The 18,820-nt window shown below is 38.3% G+C and overlaps 1 protein-coding gene across 1 annotated transcript; it reads left to right on the top strand.

Annotated features, from left to right (window-relative positions):
• Positions 1-1,058: 1,058 nt before the first annotated feature.
• Positions 1,059-7,500, top strand: LOC101295134 (E3 ubiquitin-protein ligase RNF170-like). The gene is made up of 5 exons (XM_004299760.1): positions 1,059-1,260; positions 3,626-3,825; positions 5,381-5,482; positions 7,011-7,062; positions 7,165-7,500. The coding sequence occupies exons 1-5, from the start codon at positions 1,170-1,172 to the stop codon at positions 7,275-7,277; spliced, it is 558 nt and encodes a 185-aa protein (XP_004299808.1). The 5' UTR covers positions 1,059-1,169; the 3' UTR covers positions 7,278-7,500.
• The last annotated feature ends 11,320 nt before the right edge of the window (positions 7,501-18,820 follow it).

The raw sequence follows: 18,820 nt of genomic DNA, 5'->3' as shown, positions 1-18,820 counted from the left end.
GTCGATGACGACGGCGGAGAGCTCCGTCGTGTGCTTCTAGATATGTTCTCTCTGAGCTCACTTTGGTAACGGCATCAATCTCTCGGTAAAGGACGACGGGTTCGCCGGAGAGAGTGATTCACCGGAGAGAGAGAAAGAGAAGAGAGAGAGAGAGTGAGGGAGATGAGTTGAGAGTGAGTGAGAGAGATATATAATGGTTAATATGTTATTATTTTTGTTAATGGCATGATATGTAATTTTTTTAAAATTTATGGGCAACGGTTTAAAAAATTTAAATGGGTGTATTGTTTTATCATCAAGGAACATTTGTTAACAGTTTTATCATTTATTACTTCTAAATGTACCATTTTATCATTGGCCCTTTATTATTTTACAACATTCAAAAATAATTAATTTTTTTTAGGAAAGAAAATACTACTTCTTAAATAGAACAACTATTTGGATTAAGAAGATTAACTACGCAATGTGACAAAATTGATTAAGTAGTCTAATATGAAACGACATGTTTAGCGATCAAGTCTTAACTCTTAACTCTCATCAGTTTATGAATAAAAAAGAAGATTGATCTTGTATGTGAAAGTGTCACCGGGAGGTGAAGACATTGTTTCACCTTTCTCTTGTGGTTTGTACATATTTCTGAATGAAATGAAATTAGACAATGCACTTAGGTAGAGTAAGAGCTACAATGGCTATTTGACAATGTGGACTAACGTATCTAAATGTTTCAATCAATATATTTCCTTAAAAAAAAAAATCTATGAAGCATTCGGATTTATGCATCTGCAATTATATTTAGGTGCGTGTATTATGAATGTGATAATGTTTTTTTTGACAAGGTATGAATGTGATAATGTTACTAGGCACCAGCTTGAAATGTTACTTTCATATAGCTTATGTTAGTAAATGCATAAGACACGTCTCTAATTAGCACTCGAACACTTTATTATGGTTTCTAAATGTTAATTTTTATGATTAATTTCAGTTTGATAAGATTTATCTATTTTTATAAGGTCGCATTAAATATCTCGATAAATACCTTTCTTACCGAGTAAGGGAAAATAGAGAAATAGTCTCTGACCAAAAAAAAAGAAAAAGAGAAATAGTCCAGCACTGAAAGAAGTTGCGGCATTTGAAATCGGAGAGGGAGCGACAAACAGACAGAGATCGGAATGGACGGTCCTCCTGAAAACGATCAGTGCTCCGTCTGCCACAGCGGCTTCAACACTCCATGCCAAGCCAATTGCTCTCACTGGTTTTGCGGTGACCTCACTTTTTCCCCTTCTCTTTCAGTCTCATTCCCGATTCAATCTCTTTCTAATTCCCCTTAATCTCCCCGATTTATGCTCTACATTCGATAATTCAGTTCTACTGCTTTTGCATTTTGATTCAATTTTAGTTCGGTTAGATATGCATGAAAATTGGTTCAGGGCACATAATGCAAATTGTTCTTAAGCTATACTATTGCTTCGACTGAACCGTAGGGTATTTTTTATCCTCTAGAGTAAAATTTAATTGAAGTTTTGGTAAGAGAGGCGAAAGGCGGAGTTGTTGATGATAGTTAAATGGGCTTGGGAGGAAGTAATGTTTAAGATTTAGGAAACATTTGCGTATTATCGGACCGGGAAATTGGAAAGAATGTCATTTGGTTTATGTTGTAATGTAGGAGGATTGGTTACTTGCATGGTTCTGTGGTGCTGCAGGGGAAATGTGTATGTATCTTGCAATAACAGTACAGATGTATAGAAATAGGTATAATGTGGTGATGTATTGCAAGCTAGTTGTAGTTGCTATGGACTGTTAGACTGTTAGTTTTATTGATTTGAAGAGAAGTAAGTTCGAAGATCAGTTAAGAACCTGTGATTAGGCTTTGCATTTGCATGTTTTGACCCCAGTTCATTCCCTCGAGATTTAGTCTCACATATGGTGGAGTTAGGTAAAGGAGGAAATACAAGTTTTGGTTCATGCCAAGGAGAATTAAAATGTATCGGATTGTGCAGTTGTAGAGGTCCATTTGGGGGGTAGGGTGGTACTAGAGGGATCAAGTTTTCGGTGTAGATTTCTTTTCGAAGTTTACAATATTAAATCCACTTACAATTTAATTATCTCAAGAAAAAAAAAAAAAGGAATTTGAATAAAACCTTTTTTCTCCTAAAGTATTTGATCTCTCTCATGTTATTAGATAATTTAATTTAATTGTGGGTATTATGGTTATATGTAATTAATATTTTTAAAGTCCAATAGCTATTTACAATCAAAACTCATACCCCCAACCCCCCTTGTATTTTACTTTTGACCACATGAACTGGTAGTGTTTCACTATAAAATTAAGGTACCCATATTGATCATGAAGGAGGGGTTAGTGGAGTTTTCAGGCCACTGTTCTGAAATTTGATCCCTCTCATGGTATCTCTGAGCTATTTGCTAGAGTTTTCTGTCACCTAAAGATTTTAGGGTGGCATGAAGTCCCTATTTCCAGTCCTGATTCACAAATCAGATTTGGGGGATTCTTGATATCGGAAACAAATAAATAGGCAAAGGAGACTGAGATTGCCACCCCCTTTTTTACGAATCACACCTCCTCTTCTATTTTTCAATGCAGATTGCATGATAATAGGGAGGGGGTTGTAAAAATGGGGCTGTCAATCAGCCCTCCTCTCCCCCCTCTTAACAAAATGAAAAAGGATACCCAAAACATCCGGTTTAGCGAGCAGAGGAAGGAGCAAACTGACGGCATAGCATTTAGGTGTTGCTTCTGATTATTGCTCACAGGCAATGAATGAACTACCTCATTTGTAACTCAGTGAAAGGCACCTCATTTCGGCTTATCGATAAAGTACCTTATTTATGCAATAGTTGAGATCTCTTGTGAAGGTTCCCACAGGTTCCAATCATATATTTTTTGGAGCTGAGGCTGCTGCACTAAGGGCGCTTCCAACAGCTATTCCTGTTCATACCTATGGACAGATGCTTGAAAAGTTTCTACATGCCTAGATCTTTGTATGAATTATGAAATTCAGAACAAGAGCTTCTACTATTGATATCTATTATGCAAATGTTCTTTGCAATTAGAATGTCTTGAAAAGATTAATGAATGAATCAAAGAGAACAACTAAGCAGTCTTTTGAGTAGCTAATTTTATATTTAAGGAGCTGGAGGAAGGATTTTCACTATTTAAGTTATATTGAACAAAGACCAATGATTTGAGTAATGAGACAGATGAATTTCCTTTTTAAAAACACATAAGCTAAGGGGGATAACCAGATAGGAAGAGAGTCAGTCTTCGTTATGGAGTTATCTATGTTCTTGCATAGAGTTACTTTGCTTTCTCATGGGGTGTTTCGTTTTGGCCGTTCTTGTTATGGACTATGGAGAATTAAGAATTCCCAAGTCTTTTGACACTTTCTAAATAATGAATTGTATGTTTAATGTACTCTGCATATGACGTTCGCTTAAGGATCAAATAGAGGATGGTGATTGTTTGTTTGATGGTAACATAAGCACACAAGTAACATCTCCAGTAGAAAGCTGCAAGTTTCACAATTCCATTAGATATAAAGTATAGCATGTACAATTTTATGTTCTAAAACTGAATAAATTAATAATGCATCATTGGCTCCTTTCTCAGGAAAGTGTATTATGCTTGTTTGGGATCACGGATCAGCTCTTCAGCCTTGTAAATGCCCTCTCTGTCGTCGCCAGATAACCTTGCTGGTTCCAACTGAGGCTTCATTGAGCCAACGTAATACGCCTGAGGTGGCTGAGATTCTAGGCAAGGTTGAAACGTATAATCGCTATTTTGGAGGTCAATCCAGAGGACTTATTCAGGTACACACCCCCTCACATCTGTATTACGTACCTTGGTAGACGCATACACACACATATGCTATTGTGAAAAGTATTTACATTCGACATGCTCTTTTAAATACACAAAGAATATACACATCTGGTTTATCTTTTGTGTTTCTGAAAGGGTACTGAACACTACAACATGTTGCCGTACTTTGTCTCATTCTGCAACTAAATAAATTTTGATATCGACCATCAATTTCTGGAAAGGTCATATAACTCATATTATTCCTAAGAAAGTCAATTTTTTTTTGTCTGATTTCTATCCCACTATGTTACAATATGTATTTTGTTAAATATGAAAAGGATAAACAATACTTCTGTGGAAGAGCCTGGACCGATGTTCACATCAAAGGCTTCAAAACTGTGTAGTAAGTAGGAACTGAAACATGTATCGAGGTGAAGGCACTTTCATGTTACCAGTTTACAGCCTAGTTTATTTGGCCCATATCTGCTTTAGACTCCATTTTAGCTGCCAAGGTTGGAGAGAACAACAATACTCATTCTGACTCTGGCTGTGCACTTGATGTTCATGCCTTGAGAACAGTATGAGAGGTTGTGCAGTTCTATTAAAAAGTTGTATTAGGTATTCGAAATATGTGAGATTTTTGAAGTTTTTGGTAGCGGAGTTTGTGATGGTGATGAGTGTAGGGATATGGTGGATTAGGCTAGTTAAGAAGCAATGACTTGGAGAAATGAGTATGTTGCTGCTGCAAGCAGCTGCAGGAGTTGGAGCTAGTACGGCAAGAATTGGGAGGGTGGTTTTGGTGGTGATGAGAGGCCATCAGAATCCTAGAAGGTGGGTTTTAAGTGCAAATGATTGGCTTATGCTGTGGCGTGGATTTTGAGGCAATATATTGTTGAATTAGAAGGAAGCAGTGAGCTTAGTTGTTTCAATGTTTCGCTCTGGCTTGTTAGCTTCTGTAGTTCTTTTCTTCTTGCGCGAACTACTTGTCCCATTTCTTTTTTCGATCCTTACTTTCCTTCTAATTTGAGTTGTGTTACTGAAGTTTCTTTCTTCTCAAATCAAAAATAAGATACTTGCAGTATAACGGTTCCCATAGATTATGTATGGAAAATTCTATCCTACAGATGTGTATGGGATACAACCTGCTTTTCAACCCTAAACAATAACCCACAGCCCCCCTGCAAGGCACGTGCCACATGCTCCTATTAGTGTATGTATAGTATACACATCTGTATAGCAGATGAACCCATTTTGTATGATCTAGAAAATATAGTGATGAGGATATCAGGTCATTAGGTGCTGTAGCAGTTCTAGTCATTTACGCTCCTCTCAGCAAAGAATTGCATCTGAGATATGGAAGATTATTATGTTTGTGCATGAATTATCCTCTCTTTTTAACATGTGTTTGTGGAGATGATTTTGTATGTTTGTACAATATTATTGCCATCTCTCTCTCTCTCTCTCTCTCTCTCTCTCACACACACACACACACACACACGTATTGATTTTGTTTGGATATAGTCAAGCATTTAACATCAGAAATTGATGCATTTATCTTTTCCACAGAGAATGCAAGACCTTCCTTTTCTTTTGCGGAGGCTGTTACGAGAAGTATTGGATCCGCGTAGATCGCTTCCCCTTGTTATAAGGGCTCGTGTCATTATTGCAGTTAAGTGAATGACATTAATATGCAATTAATTTTGTTATATTCTACATATCAATCTTTTACTCAGATATATGAGTGCTTTCATCCACAGCAAGTTATCGTTTCTTTTTTTCTTTTTTCTTTTTTTGTTGATAAGAAACTCAAGTATTATATACCAGACATAATGTAGAATGTTTGATTAGGAAGCTATCTAGAACGAAGTACAATGAGGCAGTTATCTTTTACTAGAGCCAAACCTTCTATTTGACATTCATCTTTATTATTATGTATGATTTTCATTTGGTTCTCTTTCCATGAGTTTTACCTTGGTGGTCGGCATTGTAATTAATTTGCATATGGAATCCTTAGGGAGATTTGAAAATTCCCTTGCACTGTCCAAAAAGAACAGTGGTGTATAGGGAAAGGTGGCATGGCATTAAAGGATTTCTGTCTAGTTGTCTAACTTATTTCATATCTACCTATAACATTAGTACGACTATGGTATAGTCATTAGAAAATAAAGGCCGACTTTCTTTGGTCTCCCCCAGACTCTATACAAATTCCATTCTCCAATTTGGAATAAAATTATCCTACAAGCAGGTTGGTTGTTCTGGTATGAGTAATATTTTTGTTTTAACAGAGTCCTTCTGGGAACATGGCTTTCCTTATTTGCAACTACACATGCTAATTTGTGTGACTTGGGTTTTGAGGGATGTACTACTGGCTTGGGTATTTCTAACATGTTGGCGGTTGTTGTTGTTCGAGTGTTTATATTAGGAGCTAGATGGATGCTTATATAACTTGGTTGCTCGAAATTCAAAGAAAATGATTGACATGTGGACCTTGATGATATTTTAAATTCTGTACTATATGTTTGATTTTTAGTTTTGCCTCTTCATAACCCCCTTTTGTCATCTGCATTGAGTTGAATTTGAAAATAAATAAGCAATGACCAAATAACTGAGAAGAGTATTAGAAAAAATTTGGCCAACATATGTGATGGGTTGCCATTCCAATTAAACAAACACCATCATTGGTGTTCTATTTTCGCTGAATCGATATCAAGCTTGCAGCTCATATTTATACTAACTTCTTAATGAGAACATGTGAATCAAAAGTTTGTTTACATGCAAAACTGCAGTGCAGTGGCTCATCCCTTGTGTAGTTGTAGCAGCTACTCCATTTGGTGGTTGTGCAATATGATACTCTATCAGGCCTCTTCGCTTCATTTGTAATTGTGACATATGCTTATTTTGGCATATTTATTTATGGACATGGAAAACCATATAGGATAGAATAACCATAGAGGAGTGATACCCATCTGTATGTATGCACCTTTTTATAAACTTTATTAGGTCACCTTTCCATCATTATGGGTTCGTAGATACATTAATTATTGACCGTCCAGTGACATTCTTTATTCTTTAGATCAGTATGTATGCAGTGGTGGATCTTTTCTTAAATATATGTTGTGGTGAATCTTTTAGATCCTATTATGAAGTTTTCACCTGTTCTCAGTTTTTGTTTTTGTGTTTTCTTATAAATGTACAGACGATACTAACTGGTGCCTATATACTCAGTCCTGTTGACTTTATTCCGGAAGGTGTGTCTCAGAATCTGTGATCTTTACTTTCATTTGGATATTTATTTATTATCCCGGATTTGTTTTTAGTAACTACAACCGTTAATACATTAATTTTTGCAGCAATATTTGGTATAGTTGGTCTGTTAGATGATCTCCTCATCACACTAGTGGTCTTCCTCCACATTGCTACCATTTATCAATCGGTACTCTATCAACGCCATGGAGGTTCTTAAATTGTATGCAGTTTTAAACAATTTTAACATCTGGGACAACTTTGAGTTCTTAAATCTTAATAGTGAAGGATTTTGGTCTAGACATGATTAAATACGTAGATTTGTAAAAGTAAGCTAAATGCAGGTTCTTAACTGAGATTTAGTTGTTTAATTTATGTAAAATTATATGTTCTATTAGTGTGAAATCAGTAGGCATCCAATATACGTCTTGGCGTTTTGCATTTCATTCTATTAGTGTTAACAAATAAAGTGTATATTACTTGTTTGTTCAGCTATTCTTCGTATTAAGTTGAGAAGAAACGGAACTAAACATATAGAACAAGTTGCAGGTTAGGAGATAAATTTCACCTGTTTGGTTAAATCTGAAGGGAGGCTTTCTTTCGTTTTTCTATGAAAATTTTGCAGATTCATGAATATAGGGCTAGTTTAAAGGATGAGGGATATAAAATGTATGTGAAACATTGTCGATGTAAATCCAAGGGGTGAATGATTGATCCTCTCCAAGCGCATTGCATGCCAATTTGAGCTATGCACACCATTGCATGATAGTTTAGGTGTTTGCGCAGAGTTTTGATATTAGAGAAATGTGTGACGCCCCCAATTTGTAATGGATGCGGATACAATTTTCAATTTTGTTTGTTCAGCTATTTTGAAGGTTGGGAAGAAAATTGTTATTTGCCACTCACTCGTATGTCATGGAAACTATTTCATATACAGTTATGCATGTCCCTACCTGGAATCCTAAGCTGCATAAATCTCCGCCACCAACAACGTTACTTACAGAGCAGGGATGTAGCACTAGAATGATTGGTCTCTTTTTCGGATGAATAACTAAAATGATCTGGTCTTTTTATCCATCTCTAGTACTTGGTAGAATTTTTGTTAGAGATTGCTAGCGCAATCAACTTTATCATTTCTCTCCAATTCTTTATTTCTCAATGGTAAGCCTCCCTTTTCATGTCCTCACTCCAAAGATTGGACACTAGAGGAGGCTACATCTAGATCTCTAACTCCAACGCTGTTTGAAAAGTGCTTGATTCTCCTGTGCAGTATCTGGAGGTATTGGAATGATAGACTTCGGAGGAACGCAAACCAAAACCATATATATGCAGCTGGTTGCTAATGCCCTGGCATGTTATGAAGAGCTTTAACAAGCCTCTTCCTCTGGCAGCAAGCTGCAAGCCTACTCCACTTCGAAGAAGTGTTAGAATGAAATAGTATGCTCTCCCACATCTGAGGTTCTTAAACTCAATGTGGATGCTTCTTTTCTTCCCTCAGTTCAGCATGGAGGTGTAGGAGGTGTTATAAGGGATGCTCAATCTGCTTTGCTCACAGACTGAATTTTGTCACTTCTACACTGCATTCCGAATCGGAGGCTATTAGGGACGGTATTGATTTGATCCACTCTATGAGCATCAGCAATGTCACTAAAGAAAGTGATTGCTTGGTGACAGTTCAGGCCATTAATCCCCAGTTTGCGATCTATCACCTTTAGGTGCTATATCAGATATTCAATTCTCTTTAGTTGACAATAGAGGCTTTAGTTTGCACCAAGGCCAATACCTCTTTTGTTGGATTACAGTGGTGGTGGTGGTGGTGGTGGCGGTGGCGGCGGCGGCGGCGGTGGCGGCGGTGGCGGTGGCGGCGGTGGCGGTGGTGGTGGGGTGGTGGTGGTGTCAAATGGGTTGAGATGATCTATACATTAGTATATAAAAAACTAGACTGTAGAGATGTAAAAATTCGATAGCAACATCTAAAGTAGATATCTGCATCATAATAATAAATAAGGACATCCTTAGCAGAGATGGACTCTGCACAATATGAATAAATAAGAACATCCTTAGCAGAGACGGACTGTGTGTGTGTCCATAATCTAGCGCATCAATAAGGGTCTATCAATCCATGCTGCAGGTGACCGATTTTTATTTTAATTTGATAGATGCATCAACGCTCTCCATGGAGGACTAGTTTTATCAAAACACCACAATTGTGGTCAATGAGTGCAATGACATTGGACCTATTGAAGCGGTTCCTCTGTTTATGTGGGAATCTCGGGTAAGCGGTTTGTGGCTTATGAAAGATTGATTAATATGGACTTTAACAATATTATGTGACTTATTCAACCAATTGATTGGACATAATCTACGTATTACGAGTTGTATAAGGAATGCAATATTAGTAATATGAAGATAATATATAGTTTACATATTGGATAGGGAATCCATACTGATATGATCTCGTAATCTTTAGTAAATCTTATAGGATACCAGAACCAAGGGTTTATAACATCTTATAGTAAATCTTGTAAATCTTATAACATCTTATAATAAATCTCGTAATCCATAATGTACTTTCAACGAACCAATGGTTAGATTCTTGTCTGATAGAAGGAGTACCAAAACATATAGAAGTTGAGGATAATGATAAGTATTTAGCTGTTTGGGAATATAAGCACCCATAGGCATAGGAAGAACAACACTTACAAAATCATTAGGGCCACCATGTCAGACAACATATCTGGTACCATCTCTGAGATGGATTATGAACGTTCTTGAGCTTATCAATGAGAAGTTCAAGCATACTGGAAAGGCTGAAACTGCAACACTCTCCCTGAGATTCAACACATTTTTTNTTTTTTTTTTTTTTGTCAAAAGAGATTCAACACCCTTAAGTATGATGGTGTTGGTGGTGTCAGAGACCATTATTTGAAGATGGAGAATACAATACAACAATTAAGAGTTTGTAGGTTCGCAACCTACCTAACAATCAACTTACATAGCCCCTTTGGCATTTGAATTAGGGCTTGGTGGATGACTTGAGAAGAGAACACTGAGACTTCATTGGCAGGAACTTTGGTGGGCTTTGGCGGAGATTTGTTCTTCGACCATATAAGCCTGCCATATGCATGTTCATTGTTGGCAACAAGAGAGGGATGCACTATGGAATAAATGTTGTGCATATCAGATGAGACGAGTGTTAGAATCTTGAACTTGTTTAACATTAAGAAATATGATATATTCGAAGCAACTAAATTCTATATATTATAAGGACGAGATATCCATATGAATGAGATTACAACAATGGTATTATCTTTGCTAGGCTTACGGATAAGTCAGCGTATTCTACATTCTACAATGTAATGGTGCTATAACCCATCTCTCCTGGATTGTTGTATGCTGTCATTTCGACTTTGCTCATTAATGAAGTATTTCATTTCTTGTCGAAGAAAGAAAGATTCAAATTGCAAAAAACAAATTATTACAAAAATTAATAAATTGCTATTGCTAAGGAAAAATGACACATGAATGATTTCCAATTATGCAGAAACTCATAAACAATAGTGCGTACGTAAACAATATAGATTGAAGGTAACTTAGGTTACTTAGCTAAACCTAACTAGTTCCACTACTCTGAAAAACAAAAACAACTCCCTCCGGTGACAATCCCTGCAAAGTGTATATAAGTCAAACACAATAATATATATTGAGCCCTATAGGCGTTACAGGAGCACTTTTTAATATATATAACCAATTAAAATTAACATATGATGATCGTGTTGGATATTGATATTGATCGTACAAAGTGGGGGAAAATATTTATTTGTTTTTTTTTGAAACAGCGAAATAAATCCATCTATCATACGACCAATACAAGGTCAAGCTAGAGTCATCCGTAGACGAAATCATTACAATTTGATGCGCATTGACAAGCCTACAACCCTAAGGAACTCAAAGAAACAAACTGAAAACAAATGCAGAAAGAAAATTACTACTTGTACAAAAATGAACTTATTAGATCCTAAGAAATTAAGCAATGTGACTTACACAAAAACCACAAGAAACTTTATCAATCTGATTTGAGGCCTAAAACCCTCATGGTGTATCTTTCCATCAGATAGAAGAGTGAAGCCTTAGTAGTTTTGTGCAGGGGTCTACTCGATCTTCAAAAGAGCATCACTCCTCCTTCGCTCTGACATTGGGGCCAAGATCTTCCACCACTGAGCCTGAAACTGATGCCAATGAGTCTGAAACCTCACCTTGAAACAACTACTTCGTGTTTTTACTCCAATGAAAGCGCTCTCCCTTCTTTGGGGATTTACCTATTTTGGCAATCCCGAGTTCGATCTCCACCAGCAGCTAGAGAAAACCCTAGGTTTTCTGGATTGAGCGGTAGGGGGACCATAGCTAGGGCATTCTTCTGGCGCTTCCTAGAATCATGCTCTTCCTCTTCTCGCCCATGATGCACACTGGTCACCTTGGATGGTGACGAAAAAACGGGAACATCCCTGATTTGCATTGTACGTTTCTCCTTTAGGAATAGAGAAGACAATGCTGGCATGGAAGGCGTGATTAGGTTTGCTGGGTGTTTGGCCTAAACACCAATGATGGCGTTGCTACAGGTGTGATCAATGTTGTTACCGGTTTCGACGCTTCCTCGCGCTCACGAGGACAAGCCTCTCGCCATGATTGATCATCATGCAAATCCTACAGCAACCAAGAAGACGTTCATAGCGGTATTAGACCAAGATGACATCTTCAAGAGAAATCCTAATTCGCAACTCAAGTCACACCGGCTAATACAATGGTAGTGTGATGTGAACCCGAGCAAGACCACAGTGGATACTTGTCACACCCCTATTTTTTTGAAAGATAAATTTCAAAAATTTTGGCATGATATATCCTAAAATATTAATATCTCAAAACCTGTTTCAACAAAAATCAAGGAAAATAAACTCAATGCGTAATGTAAATTTACACACAACTCCAAATTGAGTTAAATATTACATTTCCTTGTTTACATAACTTGAGAACAAGAAAGGAAACGCTCACATGAGTTTAATAATTCCTATCCCCGTGTATATAAAAGAATATACAAAGACACACCCAAAACCCAACAAAAAACCCTGCCACTACGCCTCCATCTCAACCCTCGCTGATCCTCACCTGCAGGTCTAACCCCTACACCAAGAAATGGTGTCACCGGTTGTAACAACACACCCGGTAAGCCAAAAAGCTCGTATGAGTAAACTCAAAAACAACACAACATTTATCACATCCAATATTCACAAGAGAGATTGGATCAATAATTTCAAACCACACATCAAACACATTACCCAAGAGATGTACCCATGAGTCCCAGATATTTAATAAAATACCTCTCATGACCTACAACAACACTATGTGTACCCATGGGTCCCAGATACCACACAGTATCTCCCATGACCTACACTGACAGACGGACTAGAGCTCTATTCCTAACCGCAACCAATCACCCGGCCAAAGGTTTGGAACCCGGTTTGACTGTCTAATATCAAACACAAAAATGATAAATAGCATCTTAACCGCACCCAATCACCCAAAAAGGGCTTGGAACCCGGTTTGGCTATTTATCCAACAATCATAATAAATTTCACAACATTGACCTCACAACACATTATCACAATTATTATCGTCAACAACATGATATATCTCACATTATTATTCTCAACGTCACAATATAAAGAAGACTTGTTTTTATCTTACCTATGAGCCGTTGGCGATCAAGCTCATATATTTTAAAAAAAAACAATTAAAAGAATAATAATAAAACCACCATCATCATCATTATCATTATATCATTAGGTTCAAAAGTGAACCTTGGTGAGATTTACTCACATAAGTATCCAGCTGCAATTTCCACAACCAATTTAGCAAGCGAAACACAACTTCACCACCACCTAAAAACACACAATTAAAACCTTAGTAACTAAAATACTATAGGCTAACACAATACCCTTAACTAACCCTTAATTCAAGAGATGAGAACTTTCCAAAGTCATCGAACTTAGAGACCCACAAAGGCTGCCTCTAATCCTCCATTCCTAACTCAAACCTCCACCAAACCTAAAATCACACTTAACGTTCTAGCATGCCAACATTTCTTAAAAACTAGCCACACTACCACTCAACAAGCTCATAGCAGTAAGGACTACCTAACCACAGGAAACTAGGGCTGCAACTCAACCGGACGCACCGCCACGCGCCGCCACAGGCGGCGGCGAGTGGGCCTCACGCGCCACCCCAAACTTCCGAATTTGAGAAAACTCCCAACAGCAAAGTTGAAGCTTGAAGCAAGGGGAACAACTTTCATACCTGAGACTTCGACCAAAAATGGCCGGAACCGGCCGGAAACCGCCCCGAACAGTGACCAGAAAATCAAAGACAAAATCTGCAAAACCGGCCTCAAAACCTTAAAAACTTGCTTCAATCCATGCCTAAACACTACCAGGGGAATGAGAGGATCAAGACTCACCTATACTTGGCCGGAAACGGCGTCGAAATCACTTGTTTTCCGGCTGGACAGCTGCTGCTCCGCGGCTTCGTGGCGGCTTCCAGGCGGCGGGACCGTGGCCGGAACTGCTCCAGAAATGGAGAGGGCTGCTGTGGGAGTTGAAAGGAACCGGCGGCGTCCGGTTTAGTGGCCGGAGGAGGGAGAACTCGGTTGAAGAAGGGTGGAGTTCGGGGGAGCTCGAGTGGGAGGAGAGAGAGAGAGAGAAAAGGGAGAGAAAACTGAATTAGGGTTTCTAATTAACACTCCCCCACATTTTCCTACTTAAACTAATTCCAAACCCGGAAACAAACTTCCTCTGACCACAACTTTCTTTCACAACTTCCGATTTAAGCGTGCCGCATGTCTACGAACTTGTATTGACAAGCTCTACAACTTTCGTGAAGGAAGTTTTCGAAGATAACCTACGGAAAAGAAAGTCAACTTTTGGCCTCTTAAAGGTCAATGCACTTTAAATAAACTCCCAAAACTTCAAGTTCGCATAAAACCCAAGAATTTTCATAAATAATCCTTCATTAATTAAAGGAATAATACAAGGAAAAATGATATGAAAATCTAGGGTATTACAATACCGCAGTTGTCAATCTACAGAATTGGTCCTCTAGTTTCTTTGATTACACACACTATTGCAATTGTTGTCAAGGCCGCCGAGAGGTTCTGGATTTCAACCCAAATCCACACAAAGTCCAGAGGGACAGCCATGATGTCAGAAAACCATAGTCGTTTAACAAGATCATATCCCTATGGTAAGCCCAAAGACCACCAGGCTTGATTCGGTTGACATCCTTTTCGTTGGTCAAGGTAAACAAGAATCGATCTCCCTGTGTTTGAACCTCCATAGGTGTCGAGAGTCTCCACATTTAGCGCACAACGCTCTTGAATGAGTTGAAGATCACTGCTCTTGCAGTATTGAGGCATCTGACAAGATATAATCATGGAGCCATAAAACCACTTTTGGGACAAGTAACAAATCATCACACAATTGTGGTACAAGTAACAAACCATCAACAACCTATAAGACTCATAGAGGCTTACCCACCCTTACACAAGCTTGACACCTACTGATAGAATCCAAATAATATTCAGTTTCAGCCTAAATCTTCACCTCTAATGTTCTCATCCTCCTCCTTAGACGACTTTGGTTTGCTCTAACGTCCATTAGGTAGGCTCCTCTAGGTGCCTTCCCAGTACTAATAGAAACCTCCACCAATTCAACAAGTTGAAACTCCTTTGGTATGACTGCCAAGCTAGGCTACCTTCTGGTCTCACAACCGGGCCATTTGCACATTGTCACCTCCCAAATCTCAACACCACAACCAACCACCTTTATTGGTCCAGATAGCACTCTAACAAGCTCTAGCCCAGCAGATTAGGACCCAACAATTCAGCCCATGTCAAACTCGACCATCAAGCCCATTGCCTTCGGTCAACCCTAATTAAAAATTAGGGTTTTCGAACATGTTGCTCGGATCAGTTTCCAGCCGAGCCTCCACCACCAGCTGCATTGCCTTCTCTAATCCATCTGGGTCCAACTTGGTCGACACCACAACCCGACTCAAAACCTCAACACAGTCTCCAGCCGTCGTTGGCATTGAAGATTCCAAAGCGACGCGACTCGCCTTAATCTCAAAGTCGACTGCCATCTCCAGCCACTGATCACAGGTACTCCACCATGCCTAAAAAATCCACAAGCTCCACAAATCCCATGGCATTTTTCGTACTTGAACTCTAGCACAACGCTAGCGAGATATTGAAGACCCGTTTCGCTCATATCTTTTGCCCCACATCGTGGCCCATCTAGATACGCTGAACAAGTTTATTTTGCACCTACGCCACTGGACCTAGCGAAGAAGATACCCTAAGAGGTTTCTAATGCGAGTTAGCATTCTCTCATTGCATATAGCCATGCGCAAAGCTGTCACTAACACCCACACCCACACCTACACCTTTAGATGTTTCAACACCATCATATACTGAGGGCACTAACACCAACGTATTGTGCAAGAACCATCTGCCAATTCGTAAGTGTTGGGGGAAGAATTTAATTTTGGACCGAATTTGTAGTGGGGAAGATTTGGGCACACTGATGTTTCGGACAAGCGCCAATTAATTGGCATTCATTTTGACAGACAATCACACAATGTAACAACTATAAGCGTGGTCTAATTCCTGAAATTTTAGGTTTCAATATTCCCTCTATCAAATTTCGTGTTCCCCCTGTAAGTATGGGACTAAATTTGGGAGAATGTTAGAGGGAAATATTGGCGGACAAGGTTTTGCTGAAAATAAATATAGTCACACCACAATTTTTTTACAAAACATTGTATCACTCTTACATGTTGGGCACCTTACAATTTGGGAAACGTGGTGTTCAAATTTTTACACATTCACACCACGATTTTTTATAAAACTCACATTCAAAAAGTTAAAAATCAATCACACAATGGGTTATCATTACACATAGACGTCGTTTGAAGCTATTTTTATGGTAGTGTGTAGTTGTTAAAAAACCACTGGCCACCATTGAGAACTTGAGATTTTTCTTTCTCAATCTCGAATCGGAAGATGAAGATCTCCTCAATCTTGTCGGATTAAGACTCTCTCTTTCAAATTCCAAATGGTGGAAATCACTGTTGTAAACGATGGCAGTACCGTCTCCTTTTTCATCAACAAGCGTCCACACAATTATAGAAAAGTTTGTCATGAGCAACATCCTCGCCACCAACAATATTCACAACAACCTCATTGCCATATGCAACCATCCCTACAGTAAAAGATCTCGATATGTTATTTGGCTAGGAGAAAACCCTAACAGAGGACAAGGTTCTCTCAACTTATTGAAAGAAAGAAATAACATACAAAATTGAGGCCTCGGTAACATGGAAAAGAAATTCACTCTTTTGTATTTTCTATGGGAAAGGAAAATGAACTTCTCAATAGTTTTCATTTCTGTTGTTTGCAAACGTTGGGAAAAACAATGAGAAAATATGTGTTTGTTTTGACTTTATTGTTTGGTTTGTGCAAGTAAATTAACAAAATCGTATTGAAATCACATCTATATGTCACTCCTATATTAAAAATAGACAAGTCTCATAGGTAAAATTGTCAATAACACATTTATATACATTTCGACAAGGATATAAATGTATTTATGTTATGTAATTAATGCACATTTTTCCACGTATTTTTCCTTTCAAGCTAGGTAAATTTGTAACCAAAAATACTCTATGCAATCTCTTTTTAGTTTTACCAAAGTCTCTCACCATAAGCTAAATCCCTAGCTAAGCTAATGTCATTTTGACTTTAAATAGACTCTCACCATAAGCTAAATCCTAAGGTAAAACTATTTTCTTTTTCTTTTGTTATATATTTGTTTATTCAACAATTTACCATAAAAAAGATTTTATATAAATATATTCAATGAGACTCATATGAGACATTTTTGCGATGATAATGAAAATTGAAAGGAAAAATATGAAGTTGAGTAAAATAATAATTAGTTTTACCTTACCAACTCCATAAGTCAAATTTGGCTTACCAAATCTCTAAAGCCACTACTGGAAAATAGCACTTAGGCGATGGAATTAAAAAATTCCGTCTCCTAAGTGGTACTTAAGAGACTGAATTTTCTACTTAAGCGACGAAACAGTTTTCGTCTCCTAAGTTGTTTTTAGGAGACAAAATATTTCGTCTCCTAAGAACGACTTAGGAGACGGAATTTCATTCCGTCGCTTAAGTAGCCTAAGAACGACTTAGGAGACGGTATTTCATTCCGTCGCTTAAGTGGTACTTAAGCGACGGAATATTTTTACTTAGACGACGACATTTTGAAAAATTAAAATTAAAAATTTATATGAATCACTTAGGAGACGGAACTACATTCCATAGCCTAAGTAGAACTTATGAGACCAAAATGTTTACTTAGAAGACGGAATGTTTTTTTAAAAAAAAAAAAATATGAATCACTTAGACGACGGAAATAGAACATTCCGTCGCTTAAGTTCTAAAAATTTGAGCGCCCATCTTCCCGCGTAAAATTTCATGAAAATTCAAACCAAAATTTTTCAAAACATATCAATTCTTTTAAATCACACACTCACCAACCTTATCAATAGAAGGAAACCCATCTTTTCCTAGAGCTCCCTCTCTCTCTCTCNCNCNCTCTCNCTCTCTCTCTCTCTCTCTCTCTCTCTCTCTCTCTAGACCATCACTCTCATGCCGGCCTCTCTCTCCATTCTCACCGCTCCTTCCTCCGCCGCCACCTTTAACTACACCACCCCCACCAATGCCACCTCCAACTGCCACGCGCTCATCGACTTCGTCCCTACAAACGCCACGACTCTCAACGCCGTCAAGACCCTCTTCAACATCACCCGGCCACCTCCGCACCCTCCTCGGAGCCAACAACCTCCCCCTCTCGACCCTACCCGACTCACCCGTCCCCTTCGCCAGCAAGCTCCTCGTCCCCTTCTCTTACACCAAGCCTCAGATCTGGGTCACCATAGACGCTGCTGCCGCCACCTTTCTCTCTCTACGTACTAAGCCTTCCCCCCAACCCACCACCGTCCCTTGAAATTTCAAAGGGGTAAGAAATCAAGGTAAGTTCTTCAATTTTTCTAGTTTAATTAGCTTTGGTGATAGATTTATGTGTTTTTGTTTAATTTGATTTTGATTTTAATTTTGGTTAGGATGTGATTGGTATGATGGTGGTGGCATGGTGGTTATTTGGTACGGTGGTGGTGGTGGTATATTTGAGGCAGATTGTTGGCATGAAATTGAAAGGAAAATTGTATTGAAGTTTACTGCCCCCTAGTAACTGACCCCCAGTAGAAGTTTACTGGGGGGCAGTAAACTTCCACTGGATTTACTAGGGGGCACTGAATTTGTTTATTAGGGTAAAAATTAGTATCTGTTGTGTATAATTGACATGAAATTGAAAGAGAGATATTGTATTGAATTTTACCGACCCCCAATGGGGGCAGTAAACTCCTACTGGGTTCACTAGGGGCCAATAAAGTTGTTTATTAAGGTAAGAATTAGTATCTGTTGTGTGTTGTGCCTCTGAAATTGAAAGGGAGTTATTTTTTGCAAGTTTACTAATCCCCAATAGAAGTTTATTAGGGGCAGTAAATTTTATTTTTTCTATATGCAGTTTATAAATGTAAGTTTTTACTACTTATTTGCAGGATGAGAAAAAGTTCAAGACATTTAGTTGT

This window comes from Fragaria vesca, linkage group LG5 (genome assembly GCF_000184155.1).
Source record: "Fragaria vesca subsp. vesca linkage group LG5, FraVesHawaii_1.0, whole genome shotgun sequence".
Lineage (NCBI taxonomy): Eukaryota > Viridiplantae > Streptophyta > Magnoliopsida > Rosales > Rosaceae > Fragaria > Fragaria vesca.
The sequence above is the reverse complement of the archived record's forward strand: the minus strand, read 5'-3'. Positions and strand labels throughout refer to the sequence as shown.

Coding starts and splice junctions, on each gene's coding strand:
- LOC101295134 (XM_004299760.1), top strand. CDS start 1,170: ATGGACGGTCCTCCTGAAAACGATCAGTGCTCCGTCTGCCACAGCGGC. Junction 3,826..5,380: donor AATCCAGAGGACTTATTCAG/GTACACACCCCC, acceptor TCTTTTCCACAG/AGAATGCAAGACCTTCCTTT. Junction 5,483..7,010: donor GGGCTCGTGTCATTATTGCA/GTTAAGTGAATG, acceptor ATAAATGTACAG/ACGATACTAACTGGTGCCTA.